Source organism: Buceros rhinoceros, unplaced genomic scaffold (genome assembly GCF_000710305.1).
Source record: "Buceros rhinoceros silvestris isolate BGI_N320 unplaced genomic scaffold, ASM71030v1 scaffold3565, whole genome shotgun sequence".
In the NCBI taxonomy this organism is placed as follows: domain Eukaryota; kingdom Metazoa; phylum Chordata; class Aves; order Bucerotiformes; family Bucerotidae; genus Buceros; species Buceros rhinoceros.
In genome coordinates this window covers 113,910-128,301 of record NW_010413270.1, presented here as the reverse complement: position 1 = coordinate 128,301, position 14,392 = coordinate 113,910, and the positions used below count along the sequence as shown (strand labels likewise).

The following is a 14,392-nucleotide window of genomic DNA, read 5'->3' as shown; positions in this document are numbered from 1 at the left end:
AAATGAAATTCTCCATCTGATAAAATAACTCTGTTAATTGTAATAGTGACTGTAAGGTTATCAGTTATAATATCTGGACTATTCCTTGCACAATGTTATACAGAGGTGAAGGTTTTTTCAAAAACTTTTACTACTAGATGAGCGAAGCCAAAAGCAGCATCTGCAGAAGAAATTTAATTTTGCTGTAATAGGATGTTTGAAGGTCATCATTTTGGGTTTTAATAATGCGCCGAAAGATCTGCCGTTTTCCTTGATTGCAGGAGAGAGAAAAAAACGAAGAAGCTGTTGTTTTGCATTCCTAAGTGAACAGAGAGAGGGGGTTAGAAATGAAGCAGTCCGGTTTTAAATACCTTGATGTGTGCAGGTTCAGAACTTTAGGTTGCTCTCCTGCCCGGCGTGGTGGGTTGATAGCCCCAGGAGCAGTGGTGAAAGTTGACAACCCCCCACAGCTGACCCTTCATGTTCTCTCTCGCCTAATTGAATTTTACGTGTGTTTCCAGATAGCTGATCAGCTTCCCTGGATTTCGCTGACGCCACAGGAAAGCTTTGCCTGAAGATGGAAACACTGGAGTCGGAACTGACCTGCCCTATCTGTCTGGAGCTGTTTGAAGACCCGCTGCTGCTGCCCTGCGCTCACAGCCTCTGCTTCAACTGCGCACACCGCATCCTGGTCTCCCACTGCGCCACCAACGAACCGGTGGAGTCTATCACCGCCTTCCAGTGCCCGACCTGCCGTTATGTCATCACTCTCAGCCAGCGCGGTCTAGACGGACTCAAGCGCAACGTCACCCTGCAGAACATCATCGACAGGTTTCAGAAAGCTTCAGTCAGCGGGCCCAATTCCCCCAGTGAGACCCGCCGGGAGCGGGCATTCGATAGCAACAGCATGTCGTCCTGCGAGAAGGTCCTCTGCCAGTTCTGCGACCAGGACCCTGCCCAGGAGGCAGTGAAAACCTGTGTTACCTGCGAGGTGTCGTACTGCGAGGAATGCCTGAAAGCCACTCACCCCAACAAGAAGCCTTTCACTGGCCACCGTCTCATCGAGCCCATCCCAGACTCTCACATCAGGGGATTAATGTGCTTGGAGCACGAGGACGAGAAGGTTAACATGTACTGTGTGACTGATGACCAGTTAATCTGTGCCTTGTGCAAACTGGTCGGGCGACATCGTGACCATCAGGTGGCAGCTTTAAGTGAGCGCTATGACAAGCTAAAGGTTAGTGCTACCTATCACCCTTTAAGCAGCATGTGGTTGGGAAGGAAAGTGCCCTTTGCTTGCATGCTAAGTTCCTCGTTTGGGAGGGGTTGGGAAAGGTAGGTGCATGGTCTCTAATCAGAGGAGATACACATACAGATCTAGGTGTGCGTTTGCTCATCACCGTTGAAAATGTGTCAGGTTTTGCATCAGTTGTACATTGATTTCTCTATAAATATCATGAGGAACGTGCAGCATATACTACTCTTTAGGTGAATTTTCATATCTACCTGCAGCTTTTCCTGGTAGCTGGCAAGGTTTAGTGCTGACTGCACACAGACAGGCACTGATAGAAATGTCAGGCATTCTTTGCGTATGCTCTGCTGTTGATTATTTTTCATTTCATTGATTTCATTGTGAAAAGCCCTTCTCAGCTGCTAACAGGAGATGCATTTATCCATGCTGGCTTCAGAAATGCCACCTGCCTGTCCAGCCAGGAAAACCAAATGCTGGCTCCACTCTTCCTGCGCTGCCTCACACCTGAGCTCGCAGGTGATTCAGTCCTGGAAACAAAACCAAAATTGTTTCTGAGCTTCTTGTGACATTTCCATGGTTCAGTGAGCTCCTGGCACATCTCCTGCTAGGTAGCCAGACAGCTCTGGCAGCCTCCGGCCCCACACAGGACACCCTGAGTAGGGCAGCAATGGGTGGCCAGGTTGCAGGGTGCTTTGGCGGCTCTCCAGACTCCCAGTGGAGGCAGAGCTACTGCTGAACAGTGGACAAGCAGCCTCCCACCCACCTGGGTGTACATTCCTTTCATGCCAATTTAGGTGCTGCTGTAGAGCAAAGACAGGAATTAAGCACTGCATACTTTCCTCCACCCCATCCCTCTGGACAGTCTGTGTGTGGCTGGGGAGTGTGTGGTTTGGGGTTTTTTTTTTTTCCCCAAAGGTGAACTGCAATCAAGAAACCACAAGTGCAGAGTGAAAAGCTGATCTGTCAGCCTTTCTTCAGAGGAGGAAAAAGAAACTGAATTAATAGGTTTAACTAATTGGGAGGGTGTTCTTAAATACCTTTGGTCTAAAATATGCACTGCACGTGTGTGTGATAATTTTGTGAGTGCAGGTGGGACCTGCATACACATGCTGTGTGGGTTTTGTACCCCTATGCATGTGCAAACATGTAGACCATATTCTATGATTATTTTTAACATAATGAAAGACAGTTCTTTACCTGGACCTCACAGCTTCCTTTCATCTCTTAAACACTTTTTTATTTACTAGGGAGGAGGAGTTATTTTTGCTTGCTTTTTTTAAATGGTTTGTTGTTCTATTAGCTAAGAGTTTAGCCATTGATAAAATGGGATAAAGAAGGTGCTTGGACTTACAGTACTTTTCCCAATAATCCAGCAGGTTTATATTCTTCATAGGTGCTACTATTTACTAAGCTAACTGAACAATCGTATTTATTTATTTCTTTATCGACTTCATGTGAGTAGGAATGCGCTACTTCACGTGAAATACCCTCAGAATTAGATACTAGATAACTGTATTTTCGAGGATGTCAATAAATATTGAACATTCCTTGGTGTTGGTATACTTAGATATGGCAAGTCTTGAAAGAAAAATTTAAAAGGCATGTATCATCTCCTGAGATCTTTGGCTTTGTATTGCAGATAGGAAAAAAAAAGTGTAGCATGTTTTTGCCTGATCTCTGGCTTTTCTGTGCCAAGATGCCTAAGCAAACTCTGAACTGGTGTTTCAGATGGGCAGAAAACATTGACGTTAGATGTCACACAATTCAGCTAACTTGGCAGAAGCCTAATAATGTACTTTCTACCAGCCACCTCGAAGAGTAATTCAAGTACTAATTTAATGGTTAGCATAATCTGGGGTCGAATTCCCTTGTGATGGTAACTGCTATTGTGATTTATAATATCTGTACAATTTTTCTTGAGATATGGACTTTCTTTATATCAAACTATCTAAAAGTACTTTATACAGATAATTGTTAACTTAAATGAAATCTGGTTCCTATCCTTTGTCATGAGGCAGCCTTTTTCACTTTGCTAATGCTATTAATGACACCAGTTTTGCCAGCGGCTATGACAAGTTCATACTTGGAGCCCGGGAACAGTAGGCTAGGTGGTTTCCATTCAGGACCAGCGTCCATTCTCTGTTTGTAAGAAGGTAACCTGAAAACTAGCTCTTTCCTCATTGCCTCTTTCATCTCAGAAATCTGTGCTGGTTTACGTATCAGACTCGGAGAATGAGATTTCAAGTTCCGTGGATTGGCATTTACCCCTCAGGAGTAAAGCAACGATGCCTGTTCATGATAGCATTTGGTTGCTGAGAGGAGAGAATTTCAGGTCCGTTTTCATGTTCAGGTCTCCTCTCTCATAAAAGGTGATACAACCTCTTGAGTCGCTGGTTATGCTGCTAACAGAAATCTTAGGTATGAGTTTGCAGATGGTCTTTGTTAACTTACAGGTAATATGCATGTGCCATTGACAAATTCAGTGTTCACGCGGGTCAGAAAATCCCCACCTTAAAAAAACAGGTTGTTGCTTGCTATAATGCTGCTATGGATTTTAAAAACACATGGTGTTTGATAGATAGGCTACACAAACCTTTAAAAAAAATTCTGACAGAATGAGCTTGCAGTGGCCAATAGTATAGTGGATTCATTCAAAAATGAGTGGTTAATTGTACTTTAAAAAAGAAAAGCGAAACTGCTTTAAGTGACACTTTCTTTCTTGTGGTTTTCTTTGTAAATCAACACATTGTTGATGCTAACAACAGTAACCGGTGTTGCTCTGGGTGTCAAGCTATGCTAATTACTTGCATTCTTTTCCAGTGGTGTTACTAATTATTTAAACAGTATCTCACCCTTCACTAAGCATAGGACAAAAGATGCCATTACAATCTAGCTCCTTTTGTGGCAAAAATGAAGCCCCTTAATTAGGAGTTCTGTACACTTGTCCAACAGAGGCATCTGTGCTGAAGTGTGTTTAACAGTCAATGTAATAGCAATTGTGGACATCTGAAAATGAGAAAGTGTTTTCCTTTGGCAACTACAGCTCCAACCCTGAGAGGTCCTTTTCTTTCTCATCTTGTAGGGGGATGGAGGGGGTTGAGGGCACTCGTGTTCTTCCAAGAGCAGTCCTTTCTTGCGTAGTTACCTTCACGCCTATAGTTGTTTAGTGTTTATAGATGTGGTGTTGGGTGTTTTTTAAGAAGATGATAGACATAGATGTATATTAAAAATGGAAAAATGATAAACCATGATCAAAATAGAGAAGAGGAAATATCCTGGTGATATGTTGTATTTAGGAGGTAGTGGTCAAAATTGTGGTATAAATCAGAAATAATTTTTAGCTACATAAACAATGAGAGCTTGATCCACCATATTTCCTCAAAGAAACTATTTATGGCTTATTGCTTTTGATACTGATTCTTTGCTTTTTGTCTTTTGTTACAATGAAAAGAAAAAGATAATTCAAAAGTATGTTAAATTTTTTCAGAGATAATTAATAAAATTACCATTGTTCTGTAGGTATATTTATACTCAAGAAAGCAGTAAGAAAAATTGAAAGACAAGATTTACTTTGAACAGAGGAGAATATTGTTGGAGAAAGAAACTGCAAAGTGTAGGTAGAAAGATATCGCTCATTTAATATTTACAAAGAGCCATGAAGAACAAAAAAACAGGAAGGTAGGCAGCAAGCTGTATTTTTAAAAGGTGTGAAACCAGCATAACTCCATTGAAACCAATTTTTTTTTCACTTGCCTTCATATTTACTGAGAATCTGGCTGCTGATACATATGTTCTTGCCAAAAAATAATTTTGGCACAATTTCTGTACTTAGTCAAGAAAGATCTTTTGTTGAATTGAACTGCTGTACATTGCTGTGGTCCTCCATGTTTTTGTTTGAATTTTATTAGTGCTGACGTGTACTGGTCATGTTTTTGAAGGCAGAGCAGCCTTTTGAATGGCACTCAGCAGTTCCAGGAACAAAAGGGAGCTGTTTGTTTGTGTGGTTTTTACCAAGTTTTAATGGCAGAATCCATACGAGTCCCTTTCCTACGCTGTTAATTCAGGATGCAAGGGTTCGGTTTTCTAAAGGGTTCGGTTTTCTACAGTGTGTTTATTCACAAATATTTTTTTGATGGGAAGCAGCCAAAATCTGCTTCCATGTAGGGAGAATTGCATTCAACTCTTTTAAGCCTCCTTTGCATAAAAGTAGGAGACTTCTGTCAAATCCACAGATTCTATAAGTAGAGCTCAAAAATATGTCTGCTTCCCTGCTATGTATATTATGAATTAAAAAACTTTTCGCATTTAGATATATTTCCAGAGATACTGTCAAAATACCTGTTGAAGCTTTCCAACTGTTTTTATTTGGTGTTATTTTGTAGTTGCAGCTTGTTCATTGATTGGTGTACCATGATATCATAAGAAGCCAGCACTGACACATCTATACTCATACACACAGTGGGGCTGACAATCTGGGAACACTGCTTTCTGGATGTGCCTGTATATATGTTATGCACATATAGTAAATATGTGTCTATATAAATTTTGTTAATTTTATGCACATATTTATAGTGCTCGTTAGTCTATAAAGGCAATACTACATATGTTTGTGTGTAGACTTGTTTGTCTAGCATAGAAATACATGTGATTTGTAGTAATATCAAAGTTCATGCATGAATATCTAGAATCTTGAATCTGTATAAATACACATGTCTATATTTTAAGTAAATATATGCAGCTTCATATATACATGTAGGTCAGTAAAAATATATTCAATCGCACATATAAAAACCTGCAAGTTAGTTGTTTTACTTGGTATCCATTTTTAATATTCCATACATATATATTCTCTTAGTGACTGTATATTTTCACATCTAAATTTGTAGTTTCCCTGTGTACCCATAACTTTACTAACTTCCTCTTTAATGGAAGATATTTAATTTAAAAAAAAAATTCAACTGGTATGTAAAGACATAGTGTGTCAGTGTTATAGTGATACGTGTTATTAAAGAATTAAATAAGTGGCAATATCTCTTAAATTGTTCTTAAGAGATTCAGAGTGTAGAAAGTTACTTTCTATAGTGCCAGTCATGCAGGTTTAATATGTAGCTAAAACACTGTATCCAACCCAAAAAGCGTGGAACTCATGGACTTTCATTATTATTAGATTCTTTTTAGCTTGTATGCGGCTTGATATTATTATTAGATTATAATTAGATTAGATACTGTTTGACAGATATTTCAGTGTATTAATTTTTATGAAACTAAAATGATGAATGGTCATGTCTATTAGTATGGAATATTATCTGATATTCCTTAACTCAGAAATAGATACAAAAATATAACTAACTGGCTGTCCTTCTGTATTTGCAAAGATTCAAAACTTTTAGGTTGTTGCATGGAAGAGGTTTGATGCAGGAATGAACTATTTTACTACAAAGGATTTCCAGCTACATTTCTTTCACTATGTTAATATATAAATGTTAAGGCAGACTTCAGAACATTCTTTCTTTAGTCTAGTTTTATCTCAAGTGTCTATGTTTCCTTTATCTGCTGTTTCTTTGGTGGAGTTTAGAAGGATAATAGAAAATGTCGATACAGTAATAACATTAGTCCTTTTTTTGAGGACTTGGTTGTTTGGATTTTTTGGGGGGAGGGGGTTAAGTTTTAGACTGTTTTAGCATAATTTGTAGTTCCTTGTATTTATGACTGTGGTTAATGAACTATGACTTTACGACAGTTATAAGTACTATGAGATTGTTTTTATTTTATCTACCTAAGATTCCTGAAATCATGTAAGTGATAGTTTTTTAAAACTTACTTTCACAAATTTAACAGTTGGCAAATCTTTCAAAAATGTTTGCGCACTACCTATTTCCTTCAGGTTTTAATGGAAATGATGGTGTTGGAGACATAACCTACTCAGGAAGAACAACAAAATTAAATAAATCATAAATGAACTCTGGTTTTCAGGGAAGTCAAATTAGTCATTAGGTAAAATGTAATTTCATACTTTTCCATGAATTTGGTCGAAACAGTTCACATAATGGACTCTAAGTCCACATTCTAGCTCTGAATTTGCTTATTGTAATGACCCCTTGAGTGATCCTTCATTGTTTATATGTTTTTAGATAATATGATGCTTGAAAGTTGGTGGTGGAATGCACGACAGATACTGCCTTGGAATGATAATTTGCGTTTAAACAATAAATAATGAAGAGATAAAAAAATAAAGCAATAACAATGGAAATGAGGCAAATAAATGAGGTTAAGGACAAATTAAGAACTGTTTTAGAACACTGAGCATAGGCTGACCCTTTGTTTAGGAAATGTAGTGTCTGCCTACCAGGGTAACAAAAGCAGGGTTGGTAACAGGAAAAGTTACAAACAAGTGACCTTTCAAAGGCTGAACGTTTACAGGTTTTATCATAACAGTACATTTTCTCATAACTGGTAAATGGAATGAGTAAGCTAATTCATTTAGTGACATACCAGGGAATGATAGTTGGGGGAGTATGGCTAAAAACATTTACCAAGGACAGTAGGCTAAAACTCGCACTGGGATTGAGAGGTGTGTGGAAGGGTATCAATATGTGTGTCTATATGTTAGGTGTCTAGATTCAGGAATTATTTTAAGGTATAATCTTATTTTAATACAAATATTTTTAAAAAAATAATGTGACAGCAAATACATTTTCAGACAAGAGTGAAGGTGGCTAATAGCGTGCTTTAAATAGGGAAAAAAACCACCCCAAAATGTGGATGTAAATATCTCCCAAATAAGCACTGCAGAAAAGTGTTCTGATTTCGCTCAAACTTTGATTTAATACATTAAATTACTCCATGGAGAGAAATCCACATTACTTTAACTCTGCCCTGTAACGACACACAATCATAAAAGCATGATTAAAGCATTTCAGTTCTTCTTCTTATGTTTAACAATTTTCATGACCTATTATATTTTTTTTATATTGTCTGATACTAAAACACAAATCCGGCAATGATGTCATTACACTACTTTCCATTTCAGGCTTTGCAGCAATTAGGATTTTCTTTGGCCCTCTCTTTTCAGCAAAATGCAAACTTCATAGCAAAATGAAAATACTCGTACGTGCCCTCAGCACGCTGAACCTGTACATAGGCGTTCATGCTGATCAGAAATGGTGCCTTATTTGGAAAGCCTGAATAGTCCATAGAGAAGGAGTCTCCTCTAAAAGGTCACAGACTGGAAAGCCATGTTGGATGGCTGAAGCATGCTTTGGGCTCAAAGCCTGATATGGGTGATAAGACTGAGTGTTCCCTCTTTCCCCCATCTGTATTTACCTCTTCCCAAAACCAGCCATCCAAAACCTATCTCTCTTGGCACGCCTTGACCATCTGTGCAGGAAGCCTTTTCTTTTGTGGGAAGGATATTGTTGCCCTTGAGAGTGAGCACCCACCCCAAGGACATGGGGCAAGAGGATTCCTGCCCTTCACATGTCTCATTTGTAATGCACTCTCACAAATCGGACAGAGCCTGCTCTGTTTTCCGGTTATCTAATGTCAGTGAACAATGAAGGAGGAGCAAAGAAAATGGAAAATTAGATTATTTTATCACAGTGTGACTATACTGAATTATTCCTGGACTTTCTGTAAATGCTTACTTAAGCAATTCTTACCCTTTTACAGTATAAATGCTTAATTGAAAGCATATTGTCTTCATCAGCAAAATGCTTGAAACATGTTGGGTAGCTAATAAATAAGTAATACATCACTGATGTTCTTGATGCTGTGTCTTGATGGTGCCAGCAGGATTCCTTTTTACGATAGCCTTTTCTTTTTCAATTTCTGCAGGCTGGAGTGGAAGCATTGCTTGTTTTATGTATTTCTCCTTTGTGTGGGGTGTTGGTCCTGTGTAATACCTCAGTTTACAGCTGTGGAAGGAGAGGATTTTCAGGGTTGTTTTAATGTCTCAGACAAAAGCATTCAAGGGACTGGAGACCTGGGTTGCCTCTGTACGTTACAGGTCCTCTCTGTTAGGGCTTACTGACCCACTTGAGCTGTCCCCAGCTGCCAAGATGTGGGACTTTGTCATAGCTAGAATTGCAGTGCAAAACTTAGAAAATTCCGTGCTGCCTGCTAGCACCCGTGTGTTTGCACATATACCTTGTCTCCTCTGAATGAGCTCTGTAGGGTTCTGAGCCCTGAAAACTGGAAAGGGAAGAAAAGGGGGCAGGCAGTGAGTCCATAGTCAGGAGTATGATTCTGTAGAAATATTTCCCCATCCATCTCAATTTCACTCTACTATCATCTCTGCCAACTGCATCTGTAAAATATAGAAATGATTTTACTTGATTTTACTATGGTAATTCCCAAAGTCTCAATTCAAAAAAGGTCCTGTAATAGAAGATCTTTTACAAGTACAGGAGATGTAATCCCATCTTCAAGGAAAATTCCTTCAACTATGTTTAGAGCAAAATATGAAAGCAAGCATGACAGGTATGTAGAAATTTTATATGGTCACAGTAATATTCAAGCAAGCTGTTGGCATTGTGTGATGGGTATGATTAAATAAGAAAAAAGTTTTAAACTGATTTTGACTAGTTTGACTAGTCAGTGGGGGCATTACTCTTTGATTTCTTATAACTACTCTGGTTTGAAATACAATAGCCTCGCTCCCACTTGTCACTATGCTGAAAGGCCGGGATTCTTGCATCCATCTATGGTAAGAGGTCCCAGTGGAATTGCTGGCTCTGTATGTCCTGTCTAATGTGCCAGTCTAATTACAAATTAATTCTGATATTTCAACTGATGTTAGTACACTATTGTAACAGTACTCTCTATTGACTGAAAATTTGGACTTCCTAAATTTGAAAAAAGAGCTGAAATCCAAAATATGAGAGAACCGCCGTCTCATAACATATGCGATAGAGATTCTCTCGTATCTCATAAGCATTTCATCTTCTATTTCGTAATTAAATCATGGGTTTGATATCACATTCTTTTTCCAAAGAGTATTTTACATAAAATGAAAATAAAAACCTGGTATGATGAGATCTTCCATGTAACATATGCAACAGCTCACATAAATTAGAATAAATAGTAATAAAATGTATAGTCTTTTCTTAAAAAGTTAAAAAATACAAAGGGGCCTTTTCGATGCCATTTATTCCTACACAGTTACTTACTGTAGGCTCACCAGTTGTGGGTGATAAATCATTGTTAATAACAGGACAGATGAAACGGGAGCAACAATCTGCTGTTAGTGAGAGGGAGGAAATGGAAGGGAGAGAGGGACAGAACTCTTGAGTCCCAGGACTGGTGGAGTTGTTAGTAAACCTCTTGTTCAGGGGTATGCCTAGAATTATAAGTCACCCCAGCATTTTTTCTGTATTGTTTCCTGTAATTCCACCTGTAATTCACATGCATTTTGAAATACAGACTTTAAAGGTATTGAACTTCTGTCTTTGCCTCGGAAGATAAATACTAACCTCTTCAGCTAAAACTGGAGAATCTCTGATGGCAGATAGTATTAAAGATTTCTTAGTACGCTTAAGAGTATCAGAGCTGGAGGGAGGAATGGCTAATTTGAAGCTATTGGGGGAAAAAAAAAAAGTGTTTCTCTTATCAAAATAATCCAGCTTTTTTTTTAAAAAACTGTCCACATATATGCAACAAAACTTAAGAGCTGTCAAACTGTCCTGTTTAGCCCATGTAGTTTATATGGAGAATTCATGCTCTCTATGAATAACAATGTCAATTTAAGCTTATAATGAGTTTGAATGTCAGAGAAATTTTCTATATCAAAGCCTAGCTGGTAGGTGAAATTAGATAAAGGTGAGAAATAAAAGACATCATCTTTCATTAACTCCTTGAGAAATGAAAACATCCTATGACAAGGTAAAGAAGAACCTGTGTTGCTGTATTTGTTATACAATTTAATGTTCCCTTTGTAAGCACCCGGTGCTTTACTCTTAAGACCAATTGGCAGTTGCGTTGCAGTAGCCTCTCTGCTGAAACTCATCTCTGTGCTTCTGGAGATGTACTGGCTGTTTTGAAATGCAAGGCTCTATGCCTGAGTTTTGTTATTTGCTATGTTACAGTCAGACTTTAAAAGAGATTAAAGACGGGCAGCTGTTCGCAACATATGTGTCTCATGGTAGAAGCATTAAGCAGACTCATTAGGCTATAGCTAATGACAGTGTGTGCAAACTTTATTTCCAGATTAAGCCAGCAGCATATGGAGAATACAACTCACTCAAACTGAATTTGAGCAATATCTGTCTTAATAAGTTACTAAAGAGAAGAAAACATATTGATCAGTGCATGGTTGACAGCTCATCTGCGTAGGTATTTAAAATCTTTCATTTGTGGCCCAAAGACTCTAAACACGTGCACGTGAGAAATCTCTTCAAAGGAATAACTGAAGGAACTATTAAAATATTACAAATAATGTTTGACTGATGTTATAAGTTTTAAACAAATTAAAATTTGTCAATCCAAAATTAGATGTTTCCAATGCCTTTCCAATGTACCAAACCTTCCTATGTGCTGTAAACTATAAAAGATGAAAAGTATATGCGCAGATATGCAAAAGATGGGGAGAGCTGAATGCTTGGGAGAGAAAGCCCCTATGTTTTTCCAGTAGTCATGGACATCCTGGTTGCTGTACGGGCCTTCCTATGGTTCCTGCTTTCCCTATGTAGATGTCAGTTGGGTGCTGCTGGGTCAGTGGGTTGCTCTGGGATGTCTCTACCAATGCTGGGGCTCTCCCATTGCATGCACCGGGCTTTCTTCAGCTTGGTGGGAGTCAGCTGCATTTGCTTTTTTGTGAGTGACTGCTGTGGATTAAACCCTCAGTGATTACTGAGGGCTAAAATTCATCTGTCCGTTGAAAACTCTGCCATGTGGGGAGCTCCTGCACTAAGGTGCTTTTTTTATCCCAAGGGGTGATAGGTGCCCACTTACAAGAAAGGTCCCCTCGAGATGCCTGGTGAGGTTATGCAAACTTTGGCTAAATTTATGTGATGATGCAATCTTTTCTTTCATATGCTGTAAATACTAGCAGATTTTGTTTTCTCATCTGCATTCGATTACAACCTTCAACTTAAATATACTGCAGCTTGGAGGGGAAGGGGCATTATATGACATACAATTTAATGTTATCACCCTCTTTTGAACATTTCTTATGATCTCTCCTGAGGAAAAAAGAGACTTTTCTAAACTGCACAGATTAAAACAGCAATCATGGAGCTTCTCTTTTTTTATGTTGTCTTGTCCTCTGCTACATTAGCTTTCTTTTCAGACTTGGTAGACACGTGCTTCAGCTCTCCTGAAATTCTGGTGCATGGAAATTCTTATGCAGGCAAGATGCTATGAATTACTGTAGTTCTTTTTGGATAAGAACATTATCCGAGAACATTATTATTTTTTTTTTCAGTCCTCTTACTTAGTTGGTTACTTCCAGCTTTTTCCATATTTATGCAAACTGAAAACATTTTTTTCTGAACATATAGTGAATTACTGTAATGCCACTTCTTTAGATTAATAATTTTCTTGTAATGTCTTTTGTTAAAAGTCTGGCTGAAGAGCGTGATAAGCTAACAAAATATTTTTCTCAACACCTGAAAACATTTAAATGAAGTCTGGATTTTGTGGTTTTAAATAGGTTCTTGATCTGTCTAAATCAGTTTGCACTTTTTGTCTTGAAAGCAATGCAATTTTTCTGTTACTGTAATGCCACTTCTTTAGATTAATAATTTTCTTGTAATGTCTTTTGTTAAAAGTCTGGCTGAAGAGCGTGATAAGCTAATAAAATATTTTTCTCAACACCTGAAAAACATTTAAGTGAAGTCTGGATTTTGTGGTTTTAAATAGGTTCTTGCTCTGTCTAAATCAGTTCGCACTTTTTGACTTGAAAGCAATGCAATTTTTCTGTCAAATCAACCACTACTTTACGAAAAATGAAACAAAAAAACATGCTAACAAGCAAACACAGGGTTCTGCTCTTAAATTCCATAATGCTTAATTCCAGCACTATTAAAGTCAGTGAAGGCTTTACATTTTAATGCGTACGATATAAAAAAAAAAATTTAATAAATTAGGAAGCTGTGTAGTCTAATTGTTGCCTCTATTGTGTGCAGAGTTGAGTGATGGCAGTATAGTAAATTGTTGGGTTGCAGGTAAATGATTGTCACAAGTTAGATTCAGATGTGGGAGAGCTTATTTTGTAATGACTCCTTATAGCTAGCAATGAAACTGTCACTCCAAGGAAGAAAACAACAGAACAGTAAAGGGAAGGATGCTTGGGCTTTACGTTCGTTTTGTTTTGTTTTTTCTGACATATTCTAAACATGATAGGAACCCCAGTTCACCCTGAAGTTCAAGACTGAAGTGCCTCATTGAATGACTCCTGCTTGCAGAGTAAGCTTTGAATCTGCTGTCACGTGTTTTCCTTGGAGGAACTTGTTTCCTTCCTGAAGAGGTCCGCAAGGTCAGGCAAATATCCGATCTTGGAAGCTGCTTGTCTCAAGACTGCTCTCTCTTGAGTTATTGTTTCTACAGAAAAATTCACAGGGAAAGTCTGTCAGAAACCCTGGAGTGTAGCTAAACGCTTCAAGAAATGGAAAGCCATTCTAAACTGGGCATGCCAGAAAAGAAGTGTTTGGGGGTTTTCTTCTATTATATAATATACACATAATTTCAGTATTCTTTTTTAAGAGTCAGAATTCATGTCATTGCTTTCTAGTGCCATGAAAGAGTAACGGCTTGGAAGTGCAAAAGGCCTCTTTTTAAAAAAAAAAAAAAAAAAAAAAAAAAAAAAAAAAAAAAAAAAAAAAAAAAAAAAAAAAAAAAATTGCCCCTATTGCTACTTCTGCTTTATAATGTTTACAGTGTATTGTATTCTGGCCTCAGGCACACCAGTAGAATCCCACATTATTTCAGCAAATATTACTGGATTTCTTGATTATTCTTACTTGCTAATTAGTTTATTTGGTACTTACTATTGACTCTTTGGGGGGTTTCTTATTTATAGTGTTTAGCACTGAGAGTACATTATGGGATCACAACAAGCCTGCTGCTGCCAAAAAATGGTTCATGCTGTTACGTCGTTCTCTCTGTCTTTTCTGCACGCTACTGTCATCATGCTGAAGCAGCTCCAGAACTTGTGTGACCCTTTGA

The 14,392-nt window shown here is 38.1% G+C and overlaps 1 protein-coding gene across 2 annotated transcripts in view; it reads left to right on the top strand.

The window, feature by feature from the left end:
* Positions 1 to 499: 499 nt before the first annotated feature.
* LOC104493889 (E3 ubiquitin-protein ligase Midline-1) overlaps positions 500 to 14,392 on the top strand; it is a 96,331-nt gene continuing 82,438 nt past the window's right edge. Inside the window, exon 1 of one of the 2 annotated variants that reach the window (XM_010136652.1) lies at positions 500 to 1,216. In XM_010136652.1, the coding sequence (XP_010134954.1) occupies positions 557 to 1,216 (660 nt within the window). In that variant the 5' untranslated portion in view covers positions 500 to 556. The remainder of the gene's footprint in view (positions 1,217 to 14,392) is intronic. The other variant, XM_010136653.1, reaches the window with a different exon arrangement.